This window comes from Lutjanus erythropterus, chromosome 1, assembly GCF_056507025.1.
Source record: "Lutjanus erythropterus isolate fLutEry1 chromosome 1, fLutEry1.hap2, whole genome shotgun sequence".
NCBI classification, from domain to species: domain Eukaryota; kingdom Metazoa; phylum Chordata; class Actinopteri; order Lutjaniformes; family Lutjanidae; genus Lutjanus; species Lutjanus erythropterus.
Window position 1 is genome coordinate 24,767,670 of NC_139317.1, and position 13,241 is coordinate 24,780,910.

The 13,241-nt window shown below is 34.7% G+C and overlaps 1 protein-coding gene across 1 annotated transcript in view; it reads left to right on the forward strand.

The window, feature by feature from the left end:
• The first annotated feature begins 9,362 nt into the window (after positions 1-9,362).
• Positions 9,363-13,241, forward strand: part of nedd4a (NEDD4 E3 ubiquitin protein ligase a) — a 33,648-nt gene continuing 29,769 nt past the window's right edge. Inside the window, exons 1-5 of the mRNA XM_084717962.1 lie at positions 9,363-9,621; positions 11,238-11,311; positions 12,624-12,702; positions 12,807-12,845; positions 13,096-13,149. Coding sequence (XP_084574088.1) covers positions 9,577-9,621; positions 11,238-11,311; positions 12,624-12,702; positions 12,807-12,845; positions 13,096-13,149 — 291 coding nt within the window. The 5' untranslated portion in view covers positions 9,363-9,576. The remainder of the gene's footprint in view (positions 9,622-11,237; positions 11,312-12,623; positions 12,703-12,806; positions 12,846-13,095; positions 13,150-13,241) is intronic.

The following is a 13,241-nucleotide window of genomic DNA, read 5'->3' on the forward strand; positions in this document are numbered from 1 at the left end:
TATATTTACCGCTGAACTAGTAATATGTCATTAATGAAACATTTGTGGTTGATGTAGATTCACTGAAAAAAACTGGAAGTATTGCAAGTTATCTTTGTAGAGGCTTTAGGTGTCAGTCTGGTGCATTTTCTTTGGCTGAAAAAGATATTAACAAAAAGACATGTTTAAAAGTATACTCTCTGCTTATATAAATACCATTTGCAAAACATATAATCAAATTCATCCGTGTGAATCCATTGAATGTATTCTCATGATCTGTTATTACTGAACTAGTGCTGAAAGCAATGGAAAAAGAAAAATCACATAATGATTGTTGTGATTGTAATATGAGTCCCGATTTTAGTGGGAATGGTAATTTCTGCATTTCTTTTTCACTGAGCGAAATATAAAAATGATGATGACGATGATGATGTGGCTTCTGTAATGTTATATAGTGACACATTTTACCTTTATCAAAAAAAAAAAAAAAACTGTAGCTCCTGTGTTTTTGATATTGCACTTAGCCGTATGGTGATTTTGATAATAATTCAATTACTTATTGAGCCACAACCAGAACCATAAAAGGAAGTGATAAATGTCTAAGTAGACATTTTCAAGCTTCGAAATGTTATTCTTTAATTTAAACCCTTCCTGATAATCATCACATGCTTTGGGCTTCTCATAACGAGCCGATAAATTAAAAGTGCCAAATCAACCTCTCACCTCTTAATTGTCATGAAAATCGAACATCTGTGCAATAAAGGCAGAGCTCAGACAACTTGGAAGATATTTTATCAATAATATGATCAGGCATCTTTTGCACATTGTTTTTTTGACAACCCACATCTTAGTTTGAGAAGTTTAAAAGAAGAAATTGTATAATCAAAACTATAAAGTTTTAGAAGCACTAATTAATCAGCCAGTCTTTGTTTAACCTCAAAGAAATATGAGCAATACACTGTAATGAAAACAGTCCTCCTCATGGTTCTGAGTTGTCCAGTGTGGAGAAAATTGATCTCTGTCCTGCAATGACGGCCATAAAAATAGCTTTAATTATGTATTGAGTATTTATATGGCATTATATGGTAGTTAGGTCACACAGGGCATTGTGGAGGATTGTGGGATACCTTTCATTTTGTAGTGCTGCTTACACAGCCCTGTCTCATAGAAATTATGTTTATATACAACTAATATGCAACAGTAAAAATGTTTTGGGGGAAACATAATGCCAAACGCAATACACTTTTATTAATTTGATGAGAAACTGTTGTTAATGAACAAACCTGGCACATTGCAAAAATGTTGATACTGAACTTATCAGTTAAATGTTTAGTGATGTTTTGTTTTCTGACCAAGTCTTGTGACGCAGTATCTATGTCATAGTTACTACAGCATTATTCAAATGTCAGCGTTGAGTTGAGACGTGTGATTTATTTATGGCAGATTTGTGCCCGGGTGTGCACCTAATCTAAACCTAACCAAGAAGTTCTGTTGCCTAATCCTGACCAAACTGTGACTGAAAACTGAAAGTAATAATTTTAGAAAACCTGGAAGCAACAGTCACCGCTGACATGTCATTTTATCACATCTTATTCTCCTTGAGAGAGACCACAGGAAAGCTTTGTGCTTAACCCCTTCATCCTCTGCAGTCCCTTATCAATGACTATCTTTCCCAGACTTTAACCAAATCACTTTTATTCTCTAAACCTATCCAAAATCAAAACTTTTCTGACATCAACCAAAGTACTTTTGTCTGGAGGAGTCTGGACACGAAACGTCTATGACCATAATCCAGGCGGGAATTACATTATTACCACAATGTGATTATGAAAACAATTTATTAATGTAAAAATGTAATTTTTAGGAGACAAAATTGCAACGTGAATGGTGCTCATCGAAAAATTAGCAAAAAATGAGGGCTCAACCACTTGTAGGAAAAAAAGACAAAATATATAAAAGAAATGATTTACTGTAGAATTAAACTAACCTCCTTGAATGGTGGTTTCTGCACTTTTAAAGTATGAATCTTGTACAAAAGAAGAATTATGGGATAGTAAAAAATAAATAACACTAATCATAAGCACTCAGAAAATGCATTATTTGTATTGTGTACAATTTGCACCTTTTAGACAAAGACAAAATGAACTTATGAGTTTGGTTACTAACATAATGTAGCACTCATCATCATACTGCACTGACAATCTGCAAAACTGGTGTTTCTTTACCTAAATGCACTGTTTGGTTTGGATGACAGATGCCCCGAGTATAACAACTAATCACTGATCAAATGTGAAAGTCTGGATTTACACTGATGACGAGCTGCGTGTAAAGAAGATGTGCAGCCAGAGATGAGATGAGACTCACAGGTGCTCCTGAGGGTTTTGGTTTCTGAGCCTTATGTCCATACCAAAGATTTTTAAATATAACCTGTAATAACATGCACTAAGATCCTAGGTGTCTAATATCAATCTACTGTGTGGTGGACATAGCCATAACAAATGTATTTCGTAATATGAGGTAGAAACTGGGAATAAGTGAAAATTGGTGACATTTGCAGCTCTGGAAATCATGTCTTTATAAAATCAGGACAATATTAAAGATTTCTTTGTTTACTATTGTTGATGCTTTTGTAAATAATGTTTTTATGGTTGCAAAAAAACACTGTAATGTATTAATGAACTGTTCGTCTGTGTTAGCATTAGATCCCTGAGTGTGTTTGTATTATTGGTCACACTAACTTCATTTGTTGTACAGATTGGCAGTGTGGCCCACTGTCCAGTGTGTTTTTTGTTTTAATATTTATTATTTAGAGTGTGTTTGTACAGAAAACGTAACCTTGCAAACCACATAATCTTGTGAACTCAAAATATTCTGACTTGCACTGTTATGATGCTTTGTAGCATACTTTTTACGCGTCATAGCATATTACCACGCATCATATATAATTCTTCTTGTCAATTTAATTTGTCCAAAATGTAACAAAACTCTCAAGATTCAGCTTGTTACCCAAAACCTTTCAGAACTGGATTTTGGCAAAACACCCAGAAAATATTTGCACAAGTTTTAAACTGTGGAAATGAGACTAGCCATAATGATATGGTCTAATATTAATGACATAATATACTGTAACGTCTGTCAGAGCAGATTATATCATCATCGTCTCATCTCATTGGATTATAATTTAATGTTGAGCTGTTTAGACAAAGCTTTCTTATTCTTATTCAGTTTTTGAATCTGTTCTCTCAGTTTAGATGTTTATTTGTGTCTGTGAAAACATTTATTTGGTTAGCAGCACTGATGTTTGTGTTACATGAAGACTTTACCCTTCCTCTTGTTTGTTGAAAATGGTTCAGAGCTGTAGAACTGCCCTTCACTGTTCTGTTGCTGTGGTCAGTGTACAGAGGATTTTTTTTTTTTGCATTTTAGCAAGTGCTTTTTTAAGGGGAAGTGCTTATTGATACTGGTTTTTAAAGACTTTTTAAAACTAATAAACATTTTTAAGTACATCCTTATTCTGGAGTCAGTGTTTCTTTGATATTCACCGAAAAGAAAGAGGCACGGCTTGGAATGAGACGTAGTGCACAGCATTAGTAGTTAGACATCATATCTTGACATTTGCTGGCGTCCTTTTTTACGAGAATCTAGGCACTCTACTAAAATTACAAAAAATACAATTACTGCACTGGGTAGAAACAGGGGTGGACTCAGGCTGTCTGAGAGGCAGAGGCATTTATACTGAAACACTTCTAATCCTTTGTTTAGATAAAGAATATTTTATTATGTGACTCAGATTTAAAGTAAAACTACCACATCTCTGTAATAAAAACACACAGGGAACTACTAAAACATTTAGAAGCACATAGAGGTCAACTTATTTTCTAGCACAGTGGTTCTCAAATATTTACATTTTTTATTTAACTCATTATAGTATAGTTATATGTATTTACTGTACAGTTATTTTAGGAGTAATGCATGACTGATGTTTTTTAAATGAATATTTTCAAAAAGAATCTCACATCCCCCCTGCAAAGTACCTCTAGGGGTATGCATACCCCCATTTGAGAGAGACTTTTCTAGCATACAGGACACCCTATATGACGCTTTATCACATTTTCTCCACTGGAGGGCACTTTATCTTGTTTTCTTACACACTGGGTCACTATAAAGACCACTTAATCACATTTTAACTACTATAGGAGCATGTAAGGAGGCACTTTTGCTATGTGTGTTTTTTTTTGTTTGTTTGTTTGTTTGTTTGTTTTATGTGGGGTTGGGGGGCTGAAGTGGGTAGTAAGCAGAACATTATTTCACAGCCTCAGGGGCAGATTTCTTTTTAGATTTTAAACTGGTCTGTGGTGTTGGGTCACTCTTAATTTTACACTTAAATTAGTCTAATGCAAGGCAGACAACTTATTTTATGAAGTCTAAAAAGATAGCCACCCTACCCTCAAGCGACCTCTGAACTGAAAACCATGTTTCCATGGTAACAGTCCTGATGCCTGCAGATCAGTGGTATGACCAAAAAAAACAAAGAGTTAAAATATGGCTTAAATAATGCAAGTAATGCTTTGGAGTGAGAAAGGAAAGATGTGTTTGAAGACTAGAGAGTAACCTGCTATTAGTCACTTTGAATGAACTTGTTCTGACCTTCACTGATGAGTTAACAGAATTGTAACATTGTTACTCGTCTGCACTGCACTACAGTACTACGTTTCATAGTATTTTTACACTCTGTTGTTTCTTGATAAAAAAAAATGTCCTTGATTTTTTTCCAGTAGGAAAACATTTTCTTATGTAGTGAAGGAAACCAAAATAATTTAATAATAATCTTAATTACCCAGAATTCAGCAAATTAGTCCTACTTTAGATAGTAAAGATAATTTTGTGTAACAGATGCATTTATTATTCATCTAATTGAAGTTTAATTACTGTCATATTTGACGGACACATTCATATGTGTGACGAGAGCAGTATCATTACTGTCCTACACTATAGGACTCTGCTCCACTGAAACAGTTTGTTTACGCTCTTATCCTCAAGGATGCTTCAGTTATTGAGTTATTATATGCAGTTATTGAAATAACTTCTTATTGAAGAGACTGTCATTAATTTCCTAACTAATGAACCAGCACTCATTAGGCCAGTGAGTGAGCCAGCATGCAGAATACAAGGATCATGGATTTATAACACCTAAATGGAACGGTGCCTTTAAGTCATTGAAGTTAAACTTTACCTGTAAGTTATTTACTTCCTGCTATAACGTTCCAAGATGTCTGCTGTGGAAATTTCCAACATTCTCCAACCAGCCCCCATCTGTGCAAGAGTTTAATTATCCAGAATAACTGAAAACACCTGTGCGGCTGCATAAGATCTTTAAAGATAGCATGCTATTTAAAGAAATATCCTTACTCATAAAGCAAAAACTACTATTTATGGAGCAGAAATTGGGATAGAGACAAACATCTGTAGCTCTCACACCTCAGTGAGCAATAGAGTTTTTCTGAGGAAGAGAAAGACTTATATATTTATTTGAGACACATCTCTGGCTTGTTTTTCAGCCCAGGTAGGGAAAAAAATGGCTACATCTTTGTTGAGCCATACAAAGTAAATACAAGCTAATATAATCAAATATTTATAGTCTTTGCTTAAATTAAGCATGAAAAGGATCAACTACTTTTACTTGTTTTGAAATCATAGTTAAACCGTTAAATTGGATGATAAGTGACCTGTGTCTGCACCAGGTGCAGGATATATGGGAATGAACACATCTTTCTATCAAAATAGAGTGTTATTAAGTATTGTGGTGTGCCATGCCAGGCTCTGACACATAAACATAATGAAAGAGAGAGGTGGAAAGAGTCCTCAGATCTTTTACTTAAGTAAAAATACAACTCTTCTTTTTTGAGCAAGTTCTTTAAAATCGTCTACATTCAAAATTCTACTTAAGCAAAACTATAAAAGTACTACCAGCAAAATGTACTTAAAATATCTCCCATGGGTTCACAAAATGAGTTTTAAGATCATTATTTTGAGAGTAAAGAAGAAAAAACAAAGGTCTGCTGCACAGTTGTTTTTTTTTTTTTTGTTTTTTTTTTCACTTTTCTCTCATATTTGCTTTTGTTCTTGAATACTGGATATTTTTTTTACCTCTTTGGTCCTCATATATGATCACAAAACACAAGATTAAAAAGAAAATGTGTCTTTGGGGGAACTCATACACATATGAAACATGTAAGTACAAACCATTATACTGTATTTTATGAGCATATGTTTTGTTTATGTAAAATGTTAATCTGAAAAGTAATAGCTGCTAAATTAATGTAGCAGAGTAACAACTACAATATTTCTCTTTGAAATATAGTGAATTATAAAAATCAAAATAGTCAAATAACCTGTACTTAAGTGGAGTAAAACCATTTAGTTTTTGAATGCCCCTGTGTGGTGACCTGTAATAACATTTAACGCTGTATTGGAACCAGCTCCAGCTTCTAGCTGTGTGACACTTTGGTAATTTGAACTCCCTTGTTGTTCGTGCAGCAGCACAAAATGCCAGCACCATGCTCTGTCTGAAAAAAAAAACAAAAAAAAACAGACTGTTTGATTGATGACAGCCTGGAGCATCTGTGTGCCCTTTTCTGACCAACTACTGTTTATGTTTCTCCAGACCTCCTGTGTCTGAGCCAGAAGTACGGCTGCACACGATTAGTTACAGTAGCAGCCTGCCAGACATGGTGAGGCCATTAGTGACACTAATTTTTATCCACTTGCAGTTCTCAACAGGGTCTGGATTTTCAGTAACATAACCATTTCTATACTGCATGTTTTAGTTTCCAAACAATCAATACCTTACAATACTGCATAAGTCCATAAGAAGCATCTTTTTTTTCATTTTAGTTTCAGTAAATTCAGTTTCAGTAAAAAAAATAATAATAATAATGCAGGACTTCAGATGGAAATCAGCTTCTCGCTAAATCTGGTGCAACCATGTTTTCATTTCTTGTAAATGATCAATGTCATTGCACACTGTCCTTTAATAAATCAAATAAATTAAACTAATCTTTCAGAATCTAAAATCATATTATTCTTAATTATTGAAGAATCAGCTATTGCACTGCATCCATGTCTGCAGGTAATCTAACCTGTGATACACACACTGTGCAAACATAGAAAAATATTATTTGGTAGCTTCTGATACATCGTTATCAGATTTATTTTATTTTATAGCACCCAAATATTGATATTGGTGTCGGCTTCAAAAATCCTGCATCGGCTGGGCTACAGTTGACATATGCATTGATTCATTGATGACAGTAATAAGACTATTTTGATTGGGATTCAGACCTATTTTATTATACATATTGCTTGTCTATGTGACAAAAAAACAGCTGAATCTTTAATTTAAACAGCAGGCTGTGTAACATAATAAAAAATTAGTTACACCTCGAGCAGCTAACCAATTCAATTTACACATTAATGTTTCAATACTAATAATACAATATTATAATATATACCAACATATGGAAACACATTTCTGCCAATGTGATAAAAAAAAAAAAATCTAGTAAGTCTTTACAATGAGAAAATCTTTCTAAAAATAATAAGTTAGTACCTCACAATGACTTATTTTGAAAAGCACTGTATAAGTATAATAATAATAATAATAATAATAATTGTTATTATTATTATTATTATTATCGTTATTATTATTATTAGTCCCTCAAAATAATGATAGCATCTGACAATAATGAGAAATTTTCTCAAAATATTGACTCAGTATGTCATAATCTTAGACTCTGACTCATTATTTTGACATATCTCATTAAAGTTATTATTTTGAGAACATTTCTCATTATTTTGTAATCATAACTTATTATTGTGGATTACTAAGTCATTATTTTGAGAAAGGTTCCCATAATAATGACTTGCAGGATCTTTACAAGACTGATGTGTGATCTTCCATACGATGTGACTGACTGGAGCCAGAGTAATTTTACTTTTTGCTGATAGAGTTTATGTATCTCTATGTGAATTAAATTTTTGAATGGTATTTTGGTGTCAAATATATTCAGTAAAAGACTGATGATGCTTCTGCTTGTCCTATCACCCTTCTCTTGGGTTTTCTCAGACTGCACAGTGACAGAGTGAGGGGAACCAGGAGAGAAGGCATAGTGAAGCCTCCCCATTATCCTCAAGTACGATTGGCCATCTGCCCAGTGAGGGCGGGACCTTAGTTTGAAACAACTGTTTGATGAGTATTTTTATTGTGCTTCTTCTTTATATGACTTTTTACAAGGTTAATTGTTTACTAAATTGATATAAACAGGGTTGAGATGTTGTAGCTGTAGTTTTTTCTTTGTCTCAAAAACAACAACAAAAAAAAACCACACAAAACTATATACAGCAAATTGATAAATGAATAATAAATCACAAAAACAAAACTATTTTTCAGGGTGGAATTAGGAGTCTCACAGCCATGGAGGCATCATTTCTTTTTCAAGATTTAAAAAATAAAGTATGGAAGCGTTATATTGCATTTGTGTGGTGTCACTTTGTTGTGGTGTGATTGGTAGCACTGTTTATCTTTTAAACACAGGAATGTAAGAAACTGTAATGTTAGTAATTACAGTAGATATTAGAATGATAAATGAATGCTATTCCAACATGCACACACACACCTAGCTCATGCCACCCGTCCATAAATCAGTGACTGGGCCATCCTAGTCAAAAAAAGTCTGGTCACGCCTTTGAGAACCAGGAGAACAAGAGAAGGAGGAAGACAAAAAGAGAATAGATACGCAGTAGTGAGTGATGATGGAGTCACAGCTAACCACTATGTCAGGTTCACTGTATCCAGCTACCAGCGTAAACACACACAGGCCACAATAGAGGTAGAGTAGTAACTAAACACCACAGAAGACTACTGTTGTCTGATCACCTTCCTCTTTTTGTTGTCACTCTCTGAATTCTGATTTTAAACTTCAAATACGCCAAATACTCTCTATTCTAAGAGATTTCTGACTTTATTCTGTCTGGCTTTCCTCTAAAAATTTTGATTATAAACTCAGGATTCAGACTTTATTCTCAGAATTCTACCTGTTCTAACTTTTTTACTTTAAACTCAAACTTTTTTTTTTCTAAGAATTCTGACACTGAACTCAAAACTCAATTATTATTTTTTTCACCTGTGACCCTATTCCTCTGCCTTAGACCTGAATACTTATTTTTCACTCATCGGTGTGAATCATATTCAGTAAAAGATTGATTTTGAGGAGTGGGTTTCCTCTGGAATTTCTCAGGAACAGCAGTGACAGAAGTGAAGGGGAACAAGACGAAGAGGAGGAGGGGTTGGGAGGGAGGAAACCGAGGAGGAGGAGGAGGAGGAAAAGGAGGATGGATACAGTTAGTGACGAAGGAGTCACAGCTAACCACTAGGTCAGGTTCACGGTATCTAGCTACCACCGTAAACACTCAGAGGACATAATAGAGGCAGAGTAGTAACGAAACACCACAGGAGTCCACTGTTGTCCGACCACCACTGTCTTCTTCTTCTCCGTGTTGTCGCTCTCTGTGTGGAGGAAGGGCGAGGAAGAGGATAGTATGGCTGCACTTTCTCCACAGATCCGCGGACTTCAGACAGATGAGGTAAAGTAACCAGCGTACGCCCCTCTCTATCACAGCCGTTAATCAGGCTGCTCGTGCCATCACGTCGTTAGCCAGCTGGCTAACTAGTCAACGCTAACTGTTGCTATCTAGACTGAAAACGTCATGAAAAATTAATTAGGGTGCAAACAAACTCATTAGACTGTCGACTCGCGATATTAGGAGTTTTGTGTTCGTTGAAACGTGTTAGTTATTGATTAAAAATCGATGTAACTGATTTGTTCTGCGACTTCTGAGCTAACGTAAATGCTATATGTGACTTCCTAATTAGCTGTTCACTTTTTTTTTTTTCAGGCAGGAAACACAACAGGCTCCTAAGCTGTTAACGCCTCTTTCTGCCTCACACACACACACACACACACACTCACGAAAACAGACATCGACCAAACTCCGAATTATCCTGCTTAAAATCATGTTGTCAGAGCTCTCGGTCCAGATAACTATGTTAGGGCCCTTCCTGCAATCATATTGCACGTCAGACCAATGTGATCGATTGCGAAATCTCATGATGATTCACCAAGTTGACAGTAAACGCAGCATACATTATGTGAGGCTGAGGTTATCATGGTGGGAAATGAACACGAGTGCCAAGTATTGTGAGGATGTTACATCATCTTCACAATACTTGGCCACACTGATCGTACTGGGGTCTGCACAGCACAGCATGCATGTAAAATACACATATGTTATTCATGAGACAAGTTAAAAGATAGTGAGGACTTGTTTTGTTTACTATTATTATGATACAGATATAAGTTGCTGTTAATTTCATCTGTATATAGCCGATGTTGTAGTTACCTACATGTTATACTAATACTACATTGGCAACAGTTTGCAGTATTTGGGTGGTAGTTTAACCACATTCAAATCTCAATCTCAACTACTTTTTGACATTACACACTCCACATTCCCATGATGAGTTTTGCCATACAGTATGGTACAATACTTCAGCCCACTTTCCACTGTTGTAATTTATGACAGTCACCTGTCTTTTGATTGAAATTGTCTGTGGATTTCAGTAGCGCTGCACAAATTATTATTATCAAAATCGTATTATGGTGTGCAGTATCCAAATCACAGAAGCTGTCATTTTTTGGATAAAGGTCAAATGTGTGACAAAACAGCATAATAATGAAGTACTTTAGTGCTGCAGAGATGCCCTGGTCTATAAATCTCATTCTCCAGATGTGTGGAAACATGTTTGTTTTGTACAGACCCCAACAAATACCACACCTGTATATACCTGTGTGTGTACATAGACTATAGATACATATATATCTAGTGAAGTACCTTGCCAACACAAGACAATATTCACTATCCAATGGACTGCGCTGACCATGTTCAGAAGAACAGGCACTATTGTTGTATTATTTTAGAGTTAAAGTATGGTCACAATAGTTAAGTTTTTTATTAATTTATGCTTATGCTTTATGGTTTTATTCTCTTATCCAGTTCTTTGACTCTACTCGTGGTGTTTGGTTTATGATTTCCGTGTGACTGTAATTTTCCAGGATTAATAAACTACTTTATCTCCATCCGTCTTTATGACATCATCACATTCATAAAGTCATTAACTCATACTTTTTTTGTTATTTCAGGAGGAAACCAGAATCCTGAAAGTGAAAGTTATTGCAGGAATCGGGCTGGCCAAAAAAGATATACTTGGAGCCAGGTAGGTTTCAGTTGTTAACACTTACTTCTATTCTATCATAACTGTATACTGTATTCTGTAACTTTGAGTAAATTTGCAACTGACTGTTATTTTAATAATCAGTTGACCTGTCAGTTATTTTCTTGGTTAAACAGTCATGACATCACCATATATCTAGTTTTTCCCAATCAGCAGTCTTTAAAGCATTAAAATATTTGTCTTTCCTTTTACCAAATCAAATTATCAAAATACTTTCTGATTGTTTTTCTTGTCCCTCACTGATGTTTGTTGCACTACATTAAGCCATTGAATATTTTTAGATTAATCGAGAAAAGAGCTTTTGATAAGCTATTTTTTTCATAATGATTTACTTAATCAGATTATTGATTAGTCAGTATCACCGAAGCTTTGAAGGTCTGTTCATGCGTTGTATAAAAGCATTCTGTGAAATCAAAGTCATCGCCTTCCTGTGCATAGTGATCATTTCCTGCCAGTTTTCTTCATTATTTTCAATAATGCGGAACAGTCAGAACTTACTGAAAATGCATCTTTCAAGCTATTGTGCAGAGTGACAGGAAGCTGATTAATTGTTAAAAAGAAAAGTTTTTCACTGGTATTTTCTGTTCAGACAGCCCTGACTTTTGCAACTGTGGCACTTCCTCCAAGTGCATGGATTGTTAGAATGCTGATTACGTTAGTCTACAGCATAGTCTCTACTTGTTGGGAATTTTTCACCATTAAAAAAAACCCCTTTTCCTCCTACTTTAAGTTTTCTTTAAAATTTTCAATTAAATTACATTTAAAAACCAATTCCTTCTATCCTTTAGATGAGATCTAACAAGAACATCTAATCAAGATTTTATGAAACTTTGGTGTTGTTTGACGTTTTTTGATTTCGTTTGTTAAATGTTCTAACCAAAGTTGCTGTATTAGTATCTCTCTAAAGTAACACCAGCCACTTAATACATTACTAATGCCACAACATTGCTGCGGGCATAAAGTGGCATTGAGACTGGGTAATGAGTAATGTGATGTCAATGATGGATGTGGTTTTAATGTATGTCACAGTGCCTCAAACTATTTTAAATTATCAATTAAACTCAAATTTCCATTGAGCACAGAGTAGCTGGAACCATTATGTTAATGTTTCTCAGATCAGAACGCAGTGCCTGATTTGATCAGACAGTGATGCAAAGTGTTTTGCACTCATGGCAGAAGAACCACACAAACCACTAATACACACAAAAAGCAGAAAGTAGATCATAAATGTTTAAATCTCTATAGATCTACACAATTCCTGAAACTAAATGTGTCTGTTTTTTTTTTCTTATAGTGATCCATATACAAGACTATCCCTCTATGACCCCGTCAGCGGAGAAATCACCGGTCTGCAGACTAAAACAATTAAAAAGGTGAGTGAGTAAACATCTACATTTGTTGTTACACTTATTGTATTTGTATGACTCAGATTTTATTTGGATTTTTATTTTTCCTTCCCATCTCATGGTACGTCAAGACACTGGACCCAAAATGGAATGAAGAATTCTATTTCAGAGTAAGTAAAACTTAAAATTAATTAACAAATAAATATTTTTTAAAAGTATCTATTTATCTCTATTGTTGTTTGAGTATTTGTGTGCACCAGGAGATCATTTGTGACATTTCATAGGTGGAAACTGGATTTATTTACCATATATTTCACCATGTTTAATCATTAAAGTCATGCTGTTGGCCTTATTGACCATGGATCATTATTGAACCCATTACTTGTGGGTTTTAATTATACAGTCTGTATTATGTTTCAGGTTGATCCCAGGAAGCATCGTCTGCTGTTGGAGGTGTTTGATGAGAACCGTCTGGTAAGTTATTTAGTTATTTTCTGTGTAGAGTTTTCACATTTTTCTTTTAAATTGTGCTGGTTCTTTTTTAACCTCCATAAAAAGTGCATCTT